This window comes from Zeus faber (genome assembly GCF_960531495.2).
Source record: "Zeus faber genome assembly, chromosome: 4".
Lineage (NCBI taxonomy): Eukaryota > Metazoa > Chordata > Actinopteri > Zeiformes > Zeidae > Zeus > Zeus faber.
In genome coordinates, this window is record NC_137191.1 from 32,644,864 (window position 1) to 32,664,164 (window position 19,301).

Here is a 19,301-nt window from a genome sequence, read left to right on the forward strand (position 1 = left end):
TGAGGTATGGCCTCTTAGTACAATAATAATATAATATAATATAATATAATATAATATAATATAATATAATATAATATAATATAATATAATATATAATATAATAACAAAATCTCAGATTTTTCACCACTACATTTAAATCAAGTTAAACAATTTTCTCACTCCTTACAAATGAAAATGTTGTCATTTCAAAATACCCTTTTATATCTGTTATCGCATTGTTCATATGTATCTATATTGCGAAACACCATTCTTTTGGCCTCCATTTTCGAAACTTTATGGTAAAGTTGAGCATTCTGATGAATTGGGTATTCTTTCAAAAAAATTTAATTAAATGTGATTTATTGTGGGGAAAAAAACATCCCTTGTGATTTTTGTAAGATATGGTGGCCCTTAGAGCTCAACACACTGCAGCTTAAAAAACACATGCAAATGGACAACACACAAATGCAAAAGCCATAACATAACTGCAGCTTGAGAAAACATATGCAAATAGACAAAACACAAGCAAATTAAGAAAACATCTTCACCAACATGACAACACATGCGTAGCATGTAGAACACACGCTGCAAATCCAGATGTGTCGCTGACACTTCCCTTAAACGCTTTGCAAATTCAAAAAACACAACTGCATTAACGGAAAACACAAACGTAAAAGTCTCATTACGGAAGTGAGCCACACTGGATGCACTGATTTATCTGCAATAAAACAAATTAATCTAAATGATTTAGTATCTGTAATTAAATATAATAATTTATACGAGTAATAACCTGGAGCTGCAACAATCACAGACAATCACACCACACAAGACCACCATATCCGAATCGTCCATCTGCTTCCTTCATGCAATTAATAAATAGAAAAAACAACAATATTTATTCAAGCAATTTTAGTGCGATATTCCCGAGAAGAAGGCTTCTACCTGCTCCATGATAGTGTGGAAAAGTTTGCGAACGATTCAAATATTTTGGGTGAAAAGGGGTATTATTGAAAATGTATGTTTTTATAATGAATCATACTCACAATTCAATTGTAAATAGCTACAATACACACAGCTATGTGGAGTACATATTTTGTTTCAATTACGTTTTTATTTAAATTATAATTATTATAAATTATAATTGCACATCCTGTTTGCTAAATCAATTCAAATCCAATAAACATGCAGATTTTCTGCCTTTGCTTTTCTTATTTATGAGTTAATTGCCAACATGTCTTGCTGTTTGTCTGTTTAAGGTAGTTATAAACTGCTAAATTGTTGCCTAATTACCACATCATTACCACATTATTACATATGAACAATATGATGTATATAATTGTATTGACTTGATTTACATTTGGATTTGATTCAAAATGAATTCCATTACATGGTCAGAATCAGAATTGACTCCCGAAAAAGTAAAAAAGGACGTATGAAGGGAAAAAAGTATATTATTATTATGAATTATGAATGACGTCTTTCTTTTACTTCATAGGGGTTCACCAGCCCTACATACCCACACCGCACTATTTATTAAATGAAATGTATTCTTTGTCTTCGTTTTGATCTTATTCTGACATTGGGCCACACCTACCTCTATTTGCCTGTAATTGTGTTTTTGTGTCACCAGGAAGTCTTTTTTTTCAAAGCTTCCCTGTCTTTTCATCGGTTTACATCTCTGTTGGATGCGTCTGTCTATTTCCTCATCCTTTCTATCTGTCAGATAGAGAGTTTCCTTCGCTGTCTGTTTTATTTTCCTTCCAGATGGGGAGTGGACTGTCTTTCCTCTCTTATCACTGTCCATCCACCTCTCTTCTGCTGCCAATCCACCCTCCAACGACACACTGCTCCGTTTGCTGCTTCTCCATCTTTCTGTGGCGATGTTAAGGTTTTATTCTACGCGAGTGTATACCTTGCAATGCAGTGACGCCTAATTAATGCTTTCCTCCCCGTCTCCGCATTTCGATCATCATCCCGACGCGAGTTAAGCTCGACTCGCGTTACCAATCCTGACCTCAATGCCGCAGGCTTCCGCTTTCAATCCAGCGAAAAACCGCCGTATGAAAGGAGCTCCTTGTTTTGGATGCCAGGTGACAGGTGGAATCATGTAAGCAGAGCACTTATACAGTCTTGCACAAAGACACAGCATGACCAGACTCTGAGGCGAAAACACGCACGCACACACCCACACGCACGCACACACACACACACACACACACACACACACATACACACACACACACACACACACACACACACACACACACACACACACACACACACACACACACACACACACACACACACACAGGCACACACACACACACACACAGGCACACACAGGCACACACGCACACACGCACACCCACAGTGCCACAGACCCAGGCCTGTGATGTAAGATGCGCTAATAGCTGCCTGCTTCTTTGAGGAGTGAACTGTCACCTGGAATGAAGTCGCTGAGTGGGAGGAAGGTGCAGAACTTTTTTGCCCTTTAGCTTCTACCTTTGTTTGCTCCATTTAGGATGTGCTTTCTCATCTTCGCCTCAATTTATCTTGCTCCTGAGTGTAATTGTAATTAAGGGAACACACAAAGCACCTTTTACTCAATGTAACATCTTTCTCTCTATGTGTCTGTACCGAGCTCATGGGCGCAAATGTGAGTGTGTGTGTGAGTGTGTGTTTAATGCTAGATATGGTTATAGCGCTAAACCGCTTAGAGATGTCCAATGGATTAAGTGTTATGTTGACACATAGTAAAGTAATCTGCTTGAAAAAAAATACAAAGATACAACTATTTTCCTTGGTGGGATTTGTCCACTCTCTCGGTCTCTCTATTTGCATGCACCCTTCCTCTCTCTCTTGCTCTGTCTCTCTACCCCTCTCTCTTTCTCTCTCTCTTTTCTATAAGCTTGTTAAGGAGGCAGTCTTGTAAAAATGTTTTAAGCACTGATATGTGTTGGCTAGCAACTGGAAATAATAGCATTAAACGGGGGTGAGGTGCAAATGATTTAAGCTCATTACATTGACACAAAGAAAGAAGACATCTGGTATCTAGCTGTGTCTGTCTATCTGTCTTGTCTATTTAGTTTGTCGTTGACATGGCATTAAGTTGCTTGTACAAAGAGTGAGTGTATATATACGTATATATATATATATATATATATATACATACACTGTATGGAATATGTAAAAGGTAGTTTAATTAATCACTGCTTGTCCCCATTCCATTCAAACCATCATGTATCTGTATTCTTTGTAATATTTCATTCCTGGACCGCAGGTAGTTGAGGTCATGGAGATCCAGTTTACAGACTGTGGTTGTTGTCGCTGTAATTACCATTTCATTGATCTGGCTCGCTGTGCCTTGCTTTTCTTAGAGTTTTCCATCCATTCTTCTGGTTGAGGTCACCGGTATCAGGTGACTGGCCATGCGACAGCTGGGCACCCCCTGGGTACAGACACCACACCACTGTGTGTGTGTGTGTGTGTGTGTGTCTGTGTGTGTGTGTGTGTGTGAGAGATAGAGCTCACCAGGGAGCCAGACAGACGTCTCAGGTCTAAAGTTTCCTCTCAAGAGAACAAATAACAACAGGGGTTTGGTTCGTGGGGGCTGTCTCGCTGTCTCTCTCTCTCTCTCTCTCTCTCTCTCACACTTCTTGTATCCCTTTCTCCTCTGTTCTTATTTCTCCATCTTCTTTCTTTGTAGTTTCATTTCTCTCTTATCTTTCTGCTTATTGTTTGGTGCACGTCCATACATTCTCTCTTGCAGGAAAACACAGGTGAAATCACAGAGCTCAGTCAAAGTTACTGTCCACATACCCTGGGAATCACACACACACACACACACACACACACACACACACACACACACACACACACACACACACACACACACACACACACACACACACACACACACACACACACACACACACTCCGATATGAGAGAATTTGTTATGGACATTTACACGGTATCTCATGTCTCAACATCTTCTCGTGGTTTCAAAAAGTTGAACTATACCACAATAAGAATCACAATGCCAAAACTCTCATGTTTGAGATAATACTGGACGTCGTATTGAATAAACAGCAGGTTTCATCTGTTTATCAACATCATTTTCCACTAGAAAACTGTGCCTAACACTATGGCCGTAAGTAAATGTTATAGCAATACAATGACTATTAACATGGATTTACTACTGTTAACAGAGCTGTGCACACACACACACACACACACACACACACACACACACACACACACACTGTTGTAAATTCAAGTCCGTGTCAAGCTGGGGCTGAGCCAGGGCAGTATTCCCCGTGGAGTGTACTGGTGTATCATCTTCCTTAAGATGATTCCAGCAACTGGCAGGGGAACAGGTGAGCCAGATGCCAGGTGGGGCAGATTGTCCCAGCGGAACCTGACTCTCTCAAGAGTCTCTCTTCAGGGGTCAAAAGAGCTAGTGGACGCCTGCTCAGGAACTATTCAGGCCACTGGTGATTTTCCCATTGGCATTTTAACAGTACAATGGAAGTTTCAATATGAGTGTTTCAATACAAATATGTGTTCCAATCTTTATTGACAATGTTTAAGCATTTTCTTAATTTATTCATTAAATGTGACTAAGTAAAAAAAACAACCAAAGTATTTTTGTATGGAGCTGGAATGGCTGGCAAGTTAAAAGAAAACAAATGGAGCACATAGAAGATACACACACACAAACAAACACACACAAACACACACCTGCTTTTAAAGAGTCGATTACCCTTTCAGAACTTGACGACTACTCACTTTTAGAAGCGGGAAGGTTTACTCCAGGGTTTTGGCATCAACATCATAATGCCATTTAATAAAAACATGATCATACCTAATATGGAGAACACAAATACTCAGCACTTTGTTTATCTCTTAATTAGTTGTCCGCTTCTCTTGATGAAAACTCTGTATGTGTGTGCATGTGTGTGTGCCCCTTAATGAAAATAGTGTGCCTTAAGTGTGTGTGTGTGTGTGTGTGTGTGTGTGTGTGTGTGTGTGGGTGTGTGTGTGTGTGTGTGTGTGTGTGTGTGTGTGCACACATGTTCTTGTGTTAAATAAAACAGTTCTTTATTAAGTATGAAATCTGCACCTGTTAGGGAGAGCTATCAAGAGGATAATAAATAGCTAAACACACTCCCACACACACACACACACACACACACACACATAGATATACATACAGTAATGACAGCTCAGCTAAATTGTGGTCATTAATTCCATTCATTAGCTGGGACATTCTTTTGTGTGTACAGCTATATATATATAAATAAATTGTAGGGTTTCTTGAGCTGATTCTATTCCAACCCCAATCCTATTCTCGCACAATTACACTTGCATTCAACAGAAGCACTGTGTATTTGATGGTGTCAAAAGACACTTCCGTCACAAGAGTGGGACACATTTGTTGCTAGAAATTTGTCAGGATGTTTGGACAGTTTGTCGAGAGCGCGGGGCAACCAGTTAGCCACCCTTACCGTTTTCGCTGTCCGACTTGTTCTCGTGCTCCGTGTCGGTCAGGGTCAGCACCGAGTTGGAGCGGCTTGACAGGCACGAACTCCGTCCGGATGACTTGCCCAGGCCGCCGCGGCCCCACAGACGCATGGCGTGCTCCGGCGACATCACAGCCTGGCCCTCGGGATCCAGGTCCGGGCCCGTTCCCACAGAGTAGCCACGGTGGGGAAGGCCCATCTCAGAGCAGAACGCCAAGCCGTGGCGCGCCGCCGGCTCGCAGATGCCCAACTGCCGCAGGCTGAAATTCTGACCTGAGAGACAGATGTGGGGGTACAAAAGCAAATAAAAACAAAAGCTGTGAGAAATTGCCAGCTCTGAGAGAATCCCCGAACCACCTCACCAGTACCAGAGGTCTAAATAGACAGATATTCCCAGAATAACTATATCTGTCAACCATTTTAACCCTGACGACTACCTGGTGCTGTTGACTGGCAACTACTACATCCCTTTTTACAGCGTGACAAGCTGTGATACACACTTGTTTATCATAATTTGTCTTCATACACACGTACACTGTATATTATGTTAGATACTGCAACGGCCTCATTTTCACAGAGGGAAATGGAGAGAAAGAGAGAGAGAGAGAGAGTGAGAGTGAGAGAGAGAGAGAGAGAGAGAGAGAGAGAGAGAGAGAGAGAAAAAACATTGAAGGGGAGGTGAGAGGAGAGGAACTCAAGTTAAAAGAGAGCACACAAAGATCAACACACGCACAAAAAAACAAAACACAAAAGAGTAGAAGATGACAAGACCGGCACGGGTGGGTGTAGTGTGTTTGTAGTCACGGTGTGTTTGTGTAAGCCGGATAAGCTTTTGTACAGTTGGGAGGGAACCACACAATCCAACCAATATGGAGATTGACCGCATGTTTTTCAGTGTGTGTGTGTGTGTGTGTGTGTGTGTGTGTGTGTGTGTGTGTCAAATAAAATAGCAGAGGAGAGAGAGAGAGACACAGACAGAAAAATGGAGAGATCAAAAGTGTGAGACAGGGAGGACAGGAGTATATGCCTGTTGACAGCGTGTGTTTGTTGATAGGTGAACAGCATTCAACCCAGTTGTCCAGGGGTGTGGAGTTCTCTCCCTTGGAGGTCAGAAGCCATGCTGACGTTTATGCATTCTAAGTGAAAGATGACCCAAATTCAATTATGAAAGCCAAACACCAACAAAAAAAACTGCCACTTGAAAGGAAAGGAAAAATACTGAGTGCTTTGTTATCAAACCTGTTACACACGATGCATAAGTATGGAAAATATGTGCGACATTGTATATTTCCATGAAATACACTTTAAAATACATGTTAAATCCCCTGAGATGTGATGGCTGAGATTCAATTAATAAATTGATAGTAAATGAATGACTGGATTTTACAACTTTAACACTGTTAGATGATGGGCTGCTGACCTGCTGATCTGGACTTTGTATGGTAAAGTTTGAATTAAATAATGGGCAACATCTAACCCGTACTTGAACTGTTCATAGCACAACCTCAACCCTACACTTTAGCAGGTTTTTCAGGGTTTTATTAACTTTTTTGCACTTCCTCAAATCAGCTATTTTGACTATATCCACACTAACATAAGAGACTAGAAACAGGAAGCTATTACGCTTCAGATTGGCAACCTGCCAGCCAACGCATAACGCGCTCGCACTGTGGCAATTTCAAAAAATACTTTTAAGTAAAATACTTTTATAGTACTTGTATTGAATGAAATTAATATAGTTCAAAACATGTTCAAAGAAAACACTAAGACCCTTTTGAGTTCAACACAAGTTTCCTGTTTTTTTCCCCGAAACAGAGTTCATTGTTTATCATTTATTTTTTACGGCTTAAACCTTTGCCACATTGGATAGTATTTAAGCACAGTGGACAAATGCAGTAGAGCAGTAGGTTTCTCAGTTAAAAAAAATTATAAATTATGGGAACCAACAAGGCCTGATGTGAAAAATTGCAAAACCAATCCATTAAGAAGAACAGCAATCTTTGAAATGGCAACATTTTTAAGATGCGAGGTTGGCGATGACGGATCAGAAGCTGTTTGTGGTCGTTGACAAGATAGCCAGAAAAAAGATGTGTTTGTTTCATCTCGTAAAAGGTCAGTGTGAAGGCCCTCTGAAACACCAGCCATCTTCCATATTTCCCCCAGCAATTGTTTCCCATGTGAGTGTCCCATGCCAATCCTCTTGAACTCCGCAAGCCTTCTGTCTTCAGGGGGGGGGCAGTTCTTTCAGAATGAAAAGCTTCTCCAGGGCTTCAAGATTCAAGATTCCAGAGGTTTATTCGTCACATACATATACATACTTTCATACATATAAACAGTGAAATGTTCTAGACTGAACACAATGGCTACCTACCTGCTACCTACCTACCTACCTGGCTAATGGCTTCTGCAGAATCCACCACTGCTTGCCAAGTCAAACTTTAGACAGAAAGGGCAAAGTGTCAAAGGAAACCTCTACTCTCCCTTAAAGCTGGATTTGCATAAGACGTCTGTTCTCAATTAGCGTAGAAACTTCCTGTGCCGTCCAAAAACTCTATGATATTCTCACCAGAACAAGTGTCAGTAATGTGGTTAACAAAAGCCAAGCGGTGTCTTGGCCCTTTCAAGGTTCTGGGCCTCCCTATTTGATTGATTTGAGATTTGTTTTGAAATATTTTGTCGAACATCCATACAAGAATTCTGTAAAAGAAAATCTTGCTCTCTTAAAGCAAGCAAAAAAAAAAGGTTATTTTCTTCTATTTAGTTAACAAAACACAATATATTCTGTAAACAAGGAACAATATCTTGAGATTTCTTTCATCATGAGTAACCCTGGAGTTTGCTATTTTTTCTTTGTAAAATAGTTGAAGACATTGGACGTTGTTGATATTTTATACAAATGTTATCTCAAATCATTGCATAATCTCCCAATATGACGGTAGAAGAGAACAAGGCGGACAATGTAGAAAACAAATTATTTCCTTGTTCTTAGGTATTTTTCACTGTCCGTGTATGTGTGTGTGTTTGTGTGTCTATCTGTCTGTCTGTGTGTGTCTGTGTGAGTGTGTGTCTGTGTCTGTCTGTCTGTGTGTGTGTGGGTTTGTGTGTGTGTGTGTGTGTACGTGTGTGTGTGTGTGTGTGTGTGTGTGTGTGTGTTTGCCTTCAAGGATGTGGCTAATGTAACGCACATGGGTAAGCATACACAGACTTGAAGTAAGGTCGTGTGTGTGTGTGTGTGTGTGTGTTTGCCTTCAAGGATGTGGCTAATGTAACGCACATGGGTAAGCATACACAGTCTTGAAGTAAGGTTGTGTGTGTGTGTGTGTGTGTGTGTGTGTGTGTGTGTGTGTGTGTGTCTGTCTGTTTTTGTGTACATGTGTGGCTGCATTTTGGTGGTAATTGGCAGGGTGACTGGTTAAGTAAAACGAAAAAGTCTTAATCTGATGAGTGAAATCATAAATAACTTCAGCTTTCCAAACCACAAACATTTCACTTCAAACACACATGCTTCAAATGTGCAAAAAGGGCGCAGAAAAAACAAAATAAAAACTTCCAAATGAGCTCCGCTAAGAGTCCTCATAAGCAGCCACTTCAATATGTTCTTTACACAGGCATATTAGACTTCAGAAGACAGAAAAAACAGACCTCTCTGTCTCTCCCTCACTCACTCTGCTCCTGTGAGAGAAAAATGTAGATGATCAATTCTTTCAATGATATTTCACATGTTTTATATAATACAAAAGCCTTTTTTGTATGTTACGTAGCTTTTAAAAGACATTGCTTTGGGGTTTTAATGAGTCTGTTGAGTCTCTTCTTTTTAATGAGTTTTATATGAAGAGACTGTTCTTTCCAATAATGCCTACCGTATTGTAAAGACCAGATCACATTCTATCTTCACTCAACCTTGTGTGGAGATAAGGATAACCCCAGGGGGCTTGACAGAGCCTTGTGGTTTGTTTTATAGCACAGTAAGATTGTATCTTTTACCGGAGTTTGACTGTTAAGTCATTGTATGAGAGAAACACCGGGGGATATGATTGTGGGGGCTTTGAAATGACACCTGACCAATGGCACACAACCTCTCTTCTCTATAAAACCCTCTTCAACAGAAGTAAGGGCAGACTGATCAGATCACTGTTTTGAAGCAGTTCTGTACCTTTCTCTTCATTCTGCAGAATAAATATCTTTAATACTGTTTTCCTGTAGCGGACAGATTAACTTCACCGATCACACAGTGAGAATTCTCCAACATCCTGCATCAACAATCCACTCGTAACATTCCATTGCTTTAAATTAAGGCTATAATAATAGACAGATAAATATCAGACGTACAGAAATATGTACCATGAAAAGTGGTATTGAATTACACCTTCAATGGCTTGTGCTGTGCTATATCTTTTTATCTTTGCTCAACACCTTCTTAGTATTTTTTGATGGTGCATTTCCATCAGCCGCTGATAGCATTACACTACTGAGAGCACTACAAGCCAAATACAGGGCTCAGGGAGTTAAAAGATGGTAATTAAATAACACAAAAGGAGGTACAGTGGCAGGGGGTGCAGGGCCCGTCCTTCAACTCTTAAAAACAACACTGCCTGAATAATTTAATAATTTTGCCATTACTGGACATCTATGCAGCACTGAGTTATGTCTGCATTTCCCAAATTGAACTCCCCACGGACTGTAACTCCTTGTTTTTGGTGTAGTTGACATTACTTTGCAATTTGTTGAGAAATACTTAGCGTAAGTGCAGTTAAGTAATGTGCAGTAATATGCCCTTTTTAAATAGTTGACCTTCATTATGAGATGTTGAAATGTCCAAAATTAAAACAAACTGCAATTTTTGTTTTAAAAAGAACAATTACGTGCTGTTGAGATAATCTCAAGCCAAACTTGATCAAATGGTGGCAATAATCGTATAGTCATTACAAGAGTCCACAAAACATTGTGTTCTTAAAATAAGAAGCTAGCTGACGTCTCTTGTCAAATTATATATATATATATATATATATATATATATATATATACACACACATAGGCTCATACACACATAGGCTCATACTATAAAATAATGTATTTACCAGTAATTAGGCTGCTACTTTGCAACAAATTATTCTTATTCTTCTTATTATTGATAGTATTATTATTATTAGTAGTATTATTATTATTACTGATTAGCGCTTTGAGGAAGCCAAACTTTCGGCAGCCCTCTCAGCCTCACACTCTAATGCGAGATGATGCTGATCCACCAACCATAACATCAGCAGAAGCATTCCAAGCAGCAGCTCTGTCACCCATGGTAACTGACTCACAAAAGGGGCCCGACCACCGTAGCAACTGTCATTTGTTTGAAATTATTGTGGACCCCTTTCCAGTGTGATCAACCTAAATGGAGGCTTCTATGAGAATTGTAATGTTTTCGAGCAAATGTAATAATTGCAATCAATCGCCAGGATTGCATCAACTTTAGCCAATCCATAAATTGGGTTAAAATAATGCCAACAATAAATGGATTTGAAGTATAAATGAAAAGAAGGAATACACATTCTCTCCAATATCACAACATACACTTCCATCTTCCATCAGCAAATGAAAAGAAGAGAATTTTTTTTAAAAGCTTCCTTTAATTAACTGCACAACAAGAGATAATAAGTGCCAGTTCAATTAAAAATTATATTAATTTTAAATGAGCTCCAATTAGACCCACAGTGAAAAATGAAGGCGATAAGATAATTGAGTAATTACGATCTTTCTCCCTTTCTCAAATATTGATGCTGTGTTAATTGGAACTCCATGAACAATAAACTGGTTCTGAGATCGACTTCCTCCATTGTAATGCATTTACCTCTGTTTTTTCTCAACGATCTGGGTGATATGCCACATCCAATACGTCCTTCCTCTAGTCTTGTACTACTTATAACAAAATCTATTTCTGCTGTTGGCCTGCTAGATAGGTGTGCCATTTATCTATAGACCAACTTTGACCAAGCCGTGATATCACAATCAAATTGTTAATGGTGGACAGAATAAATGACACAAATCCAGATCTTGATGGTGATTTAAAGATTTTCTTAGTCACTACTTTACCGTGGTTCTGTTATGATTCACAGCATCACAATTAACCAATAATTTTATATGAACTTCCAGACGTGGAATTGTTAGTTTACTTTAGTAGTCATTGAGAGGAAAGGAAGGGTTAGGGTTAGGGTAGTAAAATATGTTGTGATTATCGTCAAAGTACACATAATTATTTTCCTAAATTTACATTTATCTTGTGCTTTCATAGGATTTGGTTTCATGGTTTTTTAATTGATTTATTTATGTACCATGGCAAAAATCAAATAATATAAAATATGCCTTTAGAAAGGAATCACACATCAAATGTTAAATTCAGGGATAATTGTGGTTTAGCTGCCTACAATTACATTCTCGACCTTTTTCTGACTTCAGCCTCAGTGATGATATCTTCATATCCATATAATCCGTTTGCAGACTGTCTAACATGTATTCACATGCTATTGTGGGCAGTATTCATCAAACATTTAGTAAATCATTATGCAGTTGTGAAAAGGGCTAATTACAAGATTTTATTAGTTTGATGAAAAAAAACAAAAACAAAAGAAAAGACATGAACATCGGGATGGTTTCAGACAGGACATTCTCGTTGTGTGTATGTGGTTTCTGCTGAAGGGGTGAATATGTTTCAATCTGGACAAAAAAAATTCATTGTCATTGTTAACCCATCAATACATATACGTCTGATTAAAGTTGGAATGTATCAATGGTCAGTAAACTAGGCAGCATTACTTAAAAAAGGTAGACATAGACATACGGTAGTAGACGTAGAGACATTAAGTAAACTAGTAAACTAAGCAGTATACTTACATTTTTTAAAGTATACTGCCTAGTTTCCTGATCGTTCGTCTGACAAACGAGTGAGGCAGCGAGCGAATGAATGAATAATAAATAAATAAATAAAGACATAACATGGCACTAAACATGGCCGTCACTATAGGTCATCCAAAAAAAATAGATTAGTATGACTAAGCCATAATAGTACAGCCTTTTATCAAGACGGTAAGGGCTGAATTTGGAATTAGCCTAAGCAAGGAAACTTCTTGTTTTTTTGGTAGTCCATCCGCACAAAATGATGTAGCTTGAGGAAATCTTCCAGAACTCAGAACGTCTCTGCTTCTAACATCCACGTCTTTGGTTAATGTGATTGAAGTCGTAGATGTTTGGCTTTCAAGGTCTAGGCGATTATTATGATTATATTATTATTATTATTGTTATTACTACGAGTGCAGTGCCTGTCTCAAACATGCCTGTTCGGGAATGTCACGGCGACTCGCCCTGAAAATGTTGGGATAATTGAAGGGTATACAGGTTTCTTGGTTAGATTAGAAGTCAACATTTGCATAGAATTAGACCAGTAGTTATCGACGAGGACTACTAAAACTCAGGATCCACATTTGTCATTTGTCACGACCCAACACATAATTTAACATTTGAACCAAATTCCTATAATACTTAATTTAGATTTGATGTGGTTGATTGTAGCAAGTGGCAATCTGATATTATTATATATTTATTTTGAATGAAATCATGAATTTATCATTTTTTTACTGGATGATGGTGTGACGTGAAGACGTGATATGAGGTCATGACGACCGCACAATAGGGGTGTCACAATTCTCCAAATCCACGATTCAATTTGACCCTCGATTTTAAGGTCAAGATTAGATTTGATTTTCGATTTACTACTCGATTTATAAAGCACTGACGGCTAATGCAATTGTTCGACTACTGAGTCTTGTTTGTAAAAAGAAAACACTTGTTTCTCAATAAGTAACTTTTATTTGAATATTCAAAATTATAAATAATTACAAAAATATGAGAATATTTAAACAACCTAAACAGTTAAGAGCTCTATCAAAACTAGACTTTCGATTAATAAACAATAAGATACTTATTACCCTACTTTTAAGTTACTCCCCAACATAAGCGCCAAAAAACTGACGCTATCTTTTCTCCAAACCAAGCAAAGAAAAACTCTAGATGTACTTAAATTACTCCGTTTCCTGCAGCTGCTCGGCTGTGGAGCAGATCACAGATTACTCCTGAAAAAATCCCACCTGCGTTCTCACGGTCCAGTGGCAAATACCCCAGCCAAGCCCGGCACGCTGTGCGAGCCGGTGATTGAGGACCTCTGCACTAGAGGAGATTCCGTTCTGTAGAATTACTGGACATTCTGGTAGACACAGTGAAACGCCGGAAGGCTGGATGAACTGATATTGAACTTAAATTGTTATTTTTCTTTGTAATTTTCAAATTCTTTTCGAATTTCGTTCCTGCGGCCCTCGAGCCAGGTGGGCAGGTGCAGTGTGCGTTGAGGGATGAGGCGCAGTGGACATCGCTGACCGCAGCTCTCACAACTCCAAACCAAATTCCATGAAAGTTGGTTCAGAGGCGCAGTCGACTCCGCGGAGGCACCCACACTTCCCAGCATTAGTTTCACGGTGGATTTCGACCACCCCAATACGGCGACCATGTCAGACAATAAGGAGAAAATTGCCAACCTGCATGTGATTTCAAAGTTCGAAATTGAACGCTCACTGGTACGCTTCAAACTTCAACAAACTTCAAACTGGTACACTTCAAAAAACATATTTTCCGATTATTGAAGACACACAAGAAGTCGACAACTCAACTTATCGACTCAAAATGATCTCCTGGATCCATATTTGGATCAGGACTCACCAGTGGAGAACTACATGTACTCCTCACTTAACGACCGAGTTCCGTTCCTACAACCAGGTCATGAAGTGAATTGGTCGATAAGTGAGGAGCCGCGTTATTTTATGGTAAAGGGGCGTGGCCATTGCGAATGCTAGTGTAGTGAATACTTCACACACACACACACACACCCACTCACTTTTTTTTTATTGACTGTTTGGTTGTGTGCTATAGATGGGCTGAGACCATTTACGGCTAATCAGTAAGCGGCACTTTTTCTTTAAGTCATTTTTCCTCTCTTGCTGACAGTGTCTCTCAACTCATCCTTATTTTCTAGACTTTATCGACTGCGGAAACGAAACTGAGAACAGTGATGAGATGTATACAGTATTTGTAGTATATATAGTGTATGTACTATTGATAGTGTATATAGTATATATAGTATACATAGTATATATAGTATATATGGTATATATAGTGTATATAGTATATATAGTATATTTAGTGTATATACGAGTGTATATAGTGTATATAGTGTATATAGTATACAGTATATAGTGTATAAAGTATATAAAGAGTGATGCACGATAAGATGCTTGATGCTGAGATCCAGCGCCCACGCCACGGTATTGTACGTAGCGCACCGACAGACTGGTCAGAGAGCTGTTCGTAAGTCTGAATGGGCGTTAAACAGGTAGGTTGTTCAGTGATTAGTACCTGCACTGATTTAGACCAATTAGACATTTAAGTTTCGATGCGATTGTGATTGAAATCCAGTCAAAGAAGGTGGTGTGGCGATTGATGAAAGGACCCCATATGGAAGGAAAATAAATGGCAGAGAGAGGAGGACAGAGGGAAGAAGCAGAAAAGTGGCAGCCTTTTATTGATCTGAGTTTGTACAGTCAAGCAAAGAAAGGCGAGGAAGGCTGTGTGTGTGTGTGTGTGTCTGTGTGTGTGTGTGTGTGTGTGTGTGTGTGTGTGTGTGTGTGTGTGTGTGTGTGTGTGTGTGTTCTATTCTCACCTTGTCTGCTATAGTTGTCCTGTTCGCGGTGCACCATGTCCTTGTGTCCCCTGGTCGTCCCGTACAGTAACCTAGCAACAATCGACAAGGACAATAGTCAGTTGTTGCTGTAACATAAGCGGGGGGGGGGGCGATTCACAGCAGGGTGCACGCTCGGCGGCAAGAAAACGCACCATGCGCCGGCTAAGCAGCCCCATTACCGAATGTTTTTCATGCTTTTCTCCCACAGAGTGCGCTATTGTAAATAACTGCCCACCTTGTCTGTGGGCCATTATTTATCCCCAATATTAAAAAGGTCCTCAATTCAGCCCTTTTCCGGGTCAATAATAGGTTCCAGATTGGTTATTTTGTTGGTAAGCACACTTGGGAAAAGGGAAGAGAGGGGTGGGTGGATGCTGTTTGTAACTAACAAGGTAGTTTGGAAATCAAGCTGTAGCTTTGATTGGGGAACATTTATGCGATTGCAGATATGGGCGTTGCTTTATGCCACTGGATCTGATGTACTGCAAAGTGGTATTCACCCTTGCCCTAAGGAGTCATATGGGTTGTTCAGGGGGTTTACAGGTTTACAGAACATATTTAGCTGGGACTTTATAAGAGATAGCCACTCAATGGATTTTAGGCTTGGGCTCTCTTTCCATTGCTGATGGTGGGGTCCACTTTTACTGCCAACAACTTGATGAACTTGATAAAGCAGCATAGCTATTTGTGGTCGGTAAACTGCCGGTACGGGTGACCTTCCACAACAATGGGATTCAGAAAATTCTAAAATAAGGTGACAGTGGTGGTGTTTTCCTACAGCATCAGTGGCAGGAGCAAGGCTTCACAATTCAGAAGTGAATACCAGAGAGACAGTCTACCAAGATGAGAGAATAACCAGCCGTGAAGACGGTGAACAGCACCGCAGTAACAGCTCAGCCAAAAAAAAAGCAGCAGTAGTCATGTGTGGAGGTGCTTTGCCTTCGAGTGACAGCACAGATGCTCAAAAACCAATCTGAAAAGGGTGCCATTGAATGGTTTTAAACAAAATGAGAAAGATCAAATCGAGGTAACTACAGTACTTGAGGGATCGGAGCATCTTAATTATCTGTTAATAGCGTATATTTAATGCAAATACAATATCACTAATAGAGTGCAGCCGTTGGTACACAAGATTTGCTATCCAGAACCATGGACATCAAACGGAATTTGCATCGATTGCCATATTTTTGGCATGTTGGTATCCCTTTAAGCCTGGATTAGTTTATCAATAACAGTAAGCAACAGAATGTATCTACTTGGTTCGGAGAAATTAGAAAATAAAAGGCCTTTGGAAAGGCGTGTCCTAACCTGGTCTGGTCTTGGTGCTGGTCGAAGGCCTTCAGAGTTTCACTGGAGGAATAGGATTTCTGAGTGGGGACCCGAGGCCGTTCTGAGTTGATGCCACAGTCTCTGGCGTCGCCTGACGAACCTGACATACATGGACACGCAGGCACATTCAAAATGTTTGGATTTGAAGATAATTTACATGGCAATGTACAGGAAATAAAAACCCCAGGCTGACATTATTCAGCAACACCAGCTGTTCCTTGCCCAGTACAGTGCAGCTTCAGTTCAAAGTCTCACAGTTTTTAATGACTAGTATTCCATTGCCCAGGAGACGGTGAAAAGGTTGTTTGGGGTACTACATTGTCATGGGTCATTTTCATGGGTCACAACAAAGGGACAGGTGTGAAGGAGTTTTTTTTTAAGTGTTTTAAACATCGCAGACAGACAACAGGATGGAGCCTTTAAACACATTAAAAGTTTATAAAAAGCAAACAAGGGAAAATGACCAAATGAACCAAGCCATTCACTTAGTTCCCTACCTGAGAACCTCCTGTCTTTGTCCAGAATGAGGAAATGAATGACTGAACAAAGGATAATTAAAAAAACAAAAAGACAGGAAGATGAAAAGACAAACAAAAAAAAAGTTGTGTTTTTTTTTCATGCTACAAAAACATTGTTTGGGCATCTGTTTTCCGTGTTCCAAGTAATCCCATTAAATTAAAAGAGTAAACTAGTCAGAACTCTTAATTTATGCAAATTAGAAATAGTAACACTTGCACCAAATTTACACAAACAATAGACTTAAGTCTGGACATGTTTAAAAGAATTGCATTGCACAGCAAATATTGTACAATGAAAATAATACCAAAACATAAAACATCCAAATGCATTACACATAAGGGGTTTCACAATATATGCGCTATATTATCCAGTCAAACTAAACAAGTGCAAACACATTTGTGTAATACTGCATTTCATTAACTAACAAATTAAATATTAGGTCTCTTGATTTAACCAAAGTCTTGCTACCCAAATAAGCATGCTGACATGCTCGGATGAGAGGCAGTAAATCTGCGGTAACCTGCTGTGCTCTAATGGGCTCAATGCAACTCTGGGATGTACTAGTAAATGAGGTAATGTGTTATTTCCTATCTGTGCTTTCTTTATATGCTTTATTCGCAAGTGATTAATCATTGGTACATATGATTAAAGTTGCATATCTTATGGCTGTGGCGCATGCAATTGGAATCTGAAATCCCCATGTGGGAAGGTTAATTGACATCTGATGTCAATCCCTAAGCAGTACAAATGGCAAGATGGCAAGATTCTCTATAAGTGTCTTCCCTTTTAGCCAATCCTGTTGGTTGTCCTTAGGCAGACGCCACATTAATTTATTTCAACTTGACTATAGTAAGCTGTAGCAAGTTTTCAGATAAATGTAATAGTAATGGTATAATATTATAATATAATTTTTTTATATCAAAATGATATTATACAGTAGTCCGTAAAAACAATACCACAAAGAAAAATTAAAAAAAGGGAAAAAGATAAAATGAAGGAAACAAGTCGAAGGAATAGATTCATAGAAATTAACAAACAAATTAATTAATAATCCCACCAACGTATGGCCTATCCTTGTCCTTGCGCGCCTTGGTCAGTGAGCAGTATGGTCGCCTCTCTTTCACTTCCATGGTGCTGCCGTTGCTGCTGCTACTAGTGGCGCTGCTCGCAAACATACAGGCATGCTGCTCCGCACCCGGATTGACAGAGCACGGCAGACAGTCAGGAAGATGGAGAGGGGTAGGATGAGGGGAGGGGAAAGGATGGATAGACACCTGTAAAGAGAGAGGGGGGGGGCAATGGAAGAGAAATTGGGGTTTCGTGAGACCCTTTGAATTGTATGTGAAGTTGCCATTTCAAGCACGCAAAATGAGAAAACGAACCGCTGCAGCGCAAACTGCAGCAGCGGTACAGGTGCAGTGTCACTGCCAGGGACACTCACACACTCGCTCCCTCTCCCATTTGGAAAACAGTACCATTAGTTTAATTTTATTTTGAACGTATCGAATAGGCTATTTTGGAAAACAGTACAATTTTTAGAACGTTTTGAGTAGGCCATTACAAAAAAAAAGGATTTTGATTTTACTGTTGACGCGGAAAACACAAAGACAGTCGGTCGTTTAGTCAGCACATTTTAACATCCCTAGTTTGTACATGTGTTTAAATAGCATCAATGGACCGTAAATTCCAATAAAAAAAAGACTGCTTCTGGGAGGGTGCAGTGTGCGTTGAGGGATGCACTGTCCAGCGCACACTGCATTTGTTTACAGCGGATCTTGACTGCCCCAATAATCCGACCATGTCGGACAATATTACCCCCAAAAATATGGGGAGAATCGCGAACCTGCTTGTGATTTCGATCATTTCGATCGATTTTTGTTTTCAAATCGGAATCGTGACACGCCTAGTAGGTAGATGCCCTGTCAACACCATAAAGATCATGCAGACCTACGGGTTAAATAAGCAACTATACCATGGAGAAAACACAGGAAATCACTCTGCAAAAATATCCACATGATCTTTCCAAGGCACATTCTCTCTCCACGGACATTTACCCAAGTGCTCCAATAAAAGCATGTATGGCATTGCTGTTGGGTTTGACAGCCATCTCTTGGGTTCTTTACTCCTGTAATTCATTAATCATGAATGCGTCCAAAGACGCATCCGGTTTAATCGT

At 39.7% G+C, this 19,301-nt stretch overlaps 1 protein-coding gene across 1 annotated transcript in view; it reads right to left on the minus strand.

Annotated features, from left to right (window-relative positions):
- Window positions 1-18,255, minus strand: part of LOC307228932 (teneurin-3) — a gene marked incomplete at its 5' end in the record, with an annotated part of 375,882 nt that extends 357,627 nt beyond the window's left edge. Inside the window, 4 exons of the mRNA XM_079998784.1 lie at window positions 5,488-5,775; window positions 15,257-15,327; window positions 16,586-16,706; window positions 18,183-18,255. Coding sequence (XP_079854910.1) covers window positions 5,488-5,775; window positions 15,257-15,327; window positions 16,586-16,706; window positions 18,183-18,255 — 553 coding nt within the window. The remainder of the gene's footprint in view (window positions 1-5,487; window positions 5,776-15,256; window positions 15,328-16,585; window positions 16,707-18,182) is intronic.
- Between the last annotated feature and the right edge of the window lie 1,046 nt (window positions 18,256-19,301).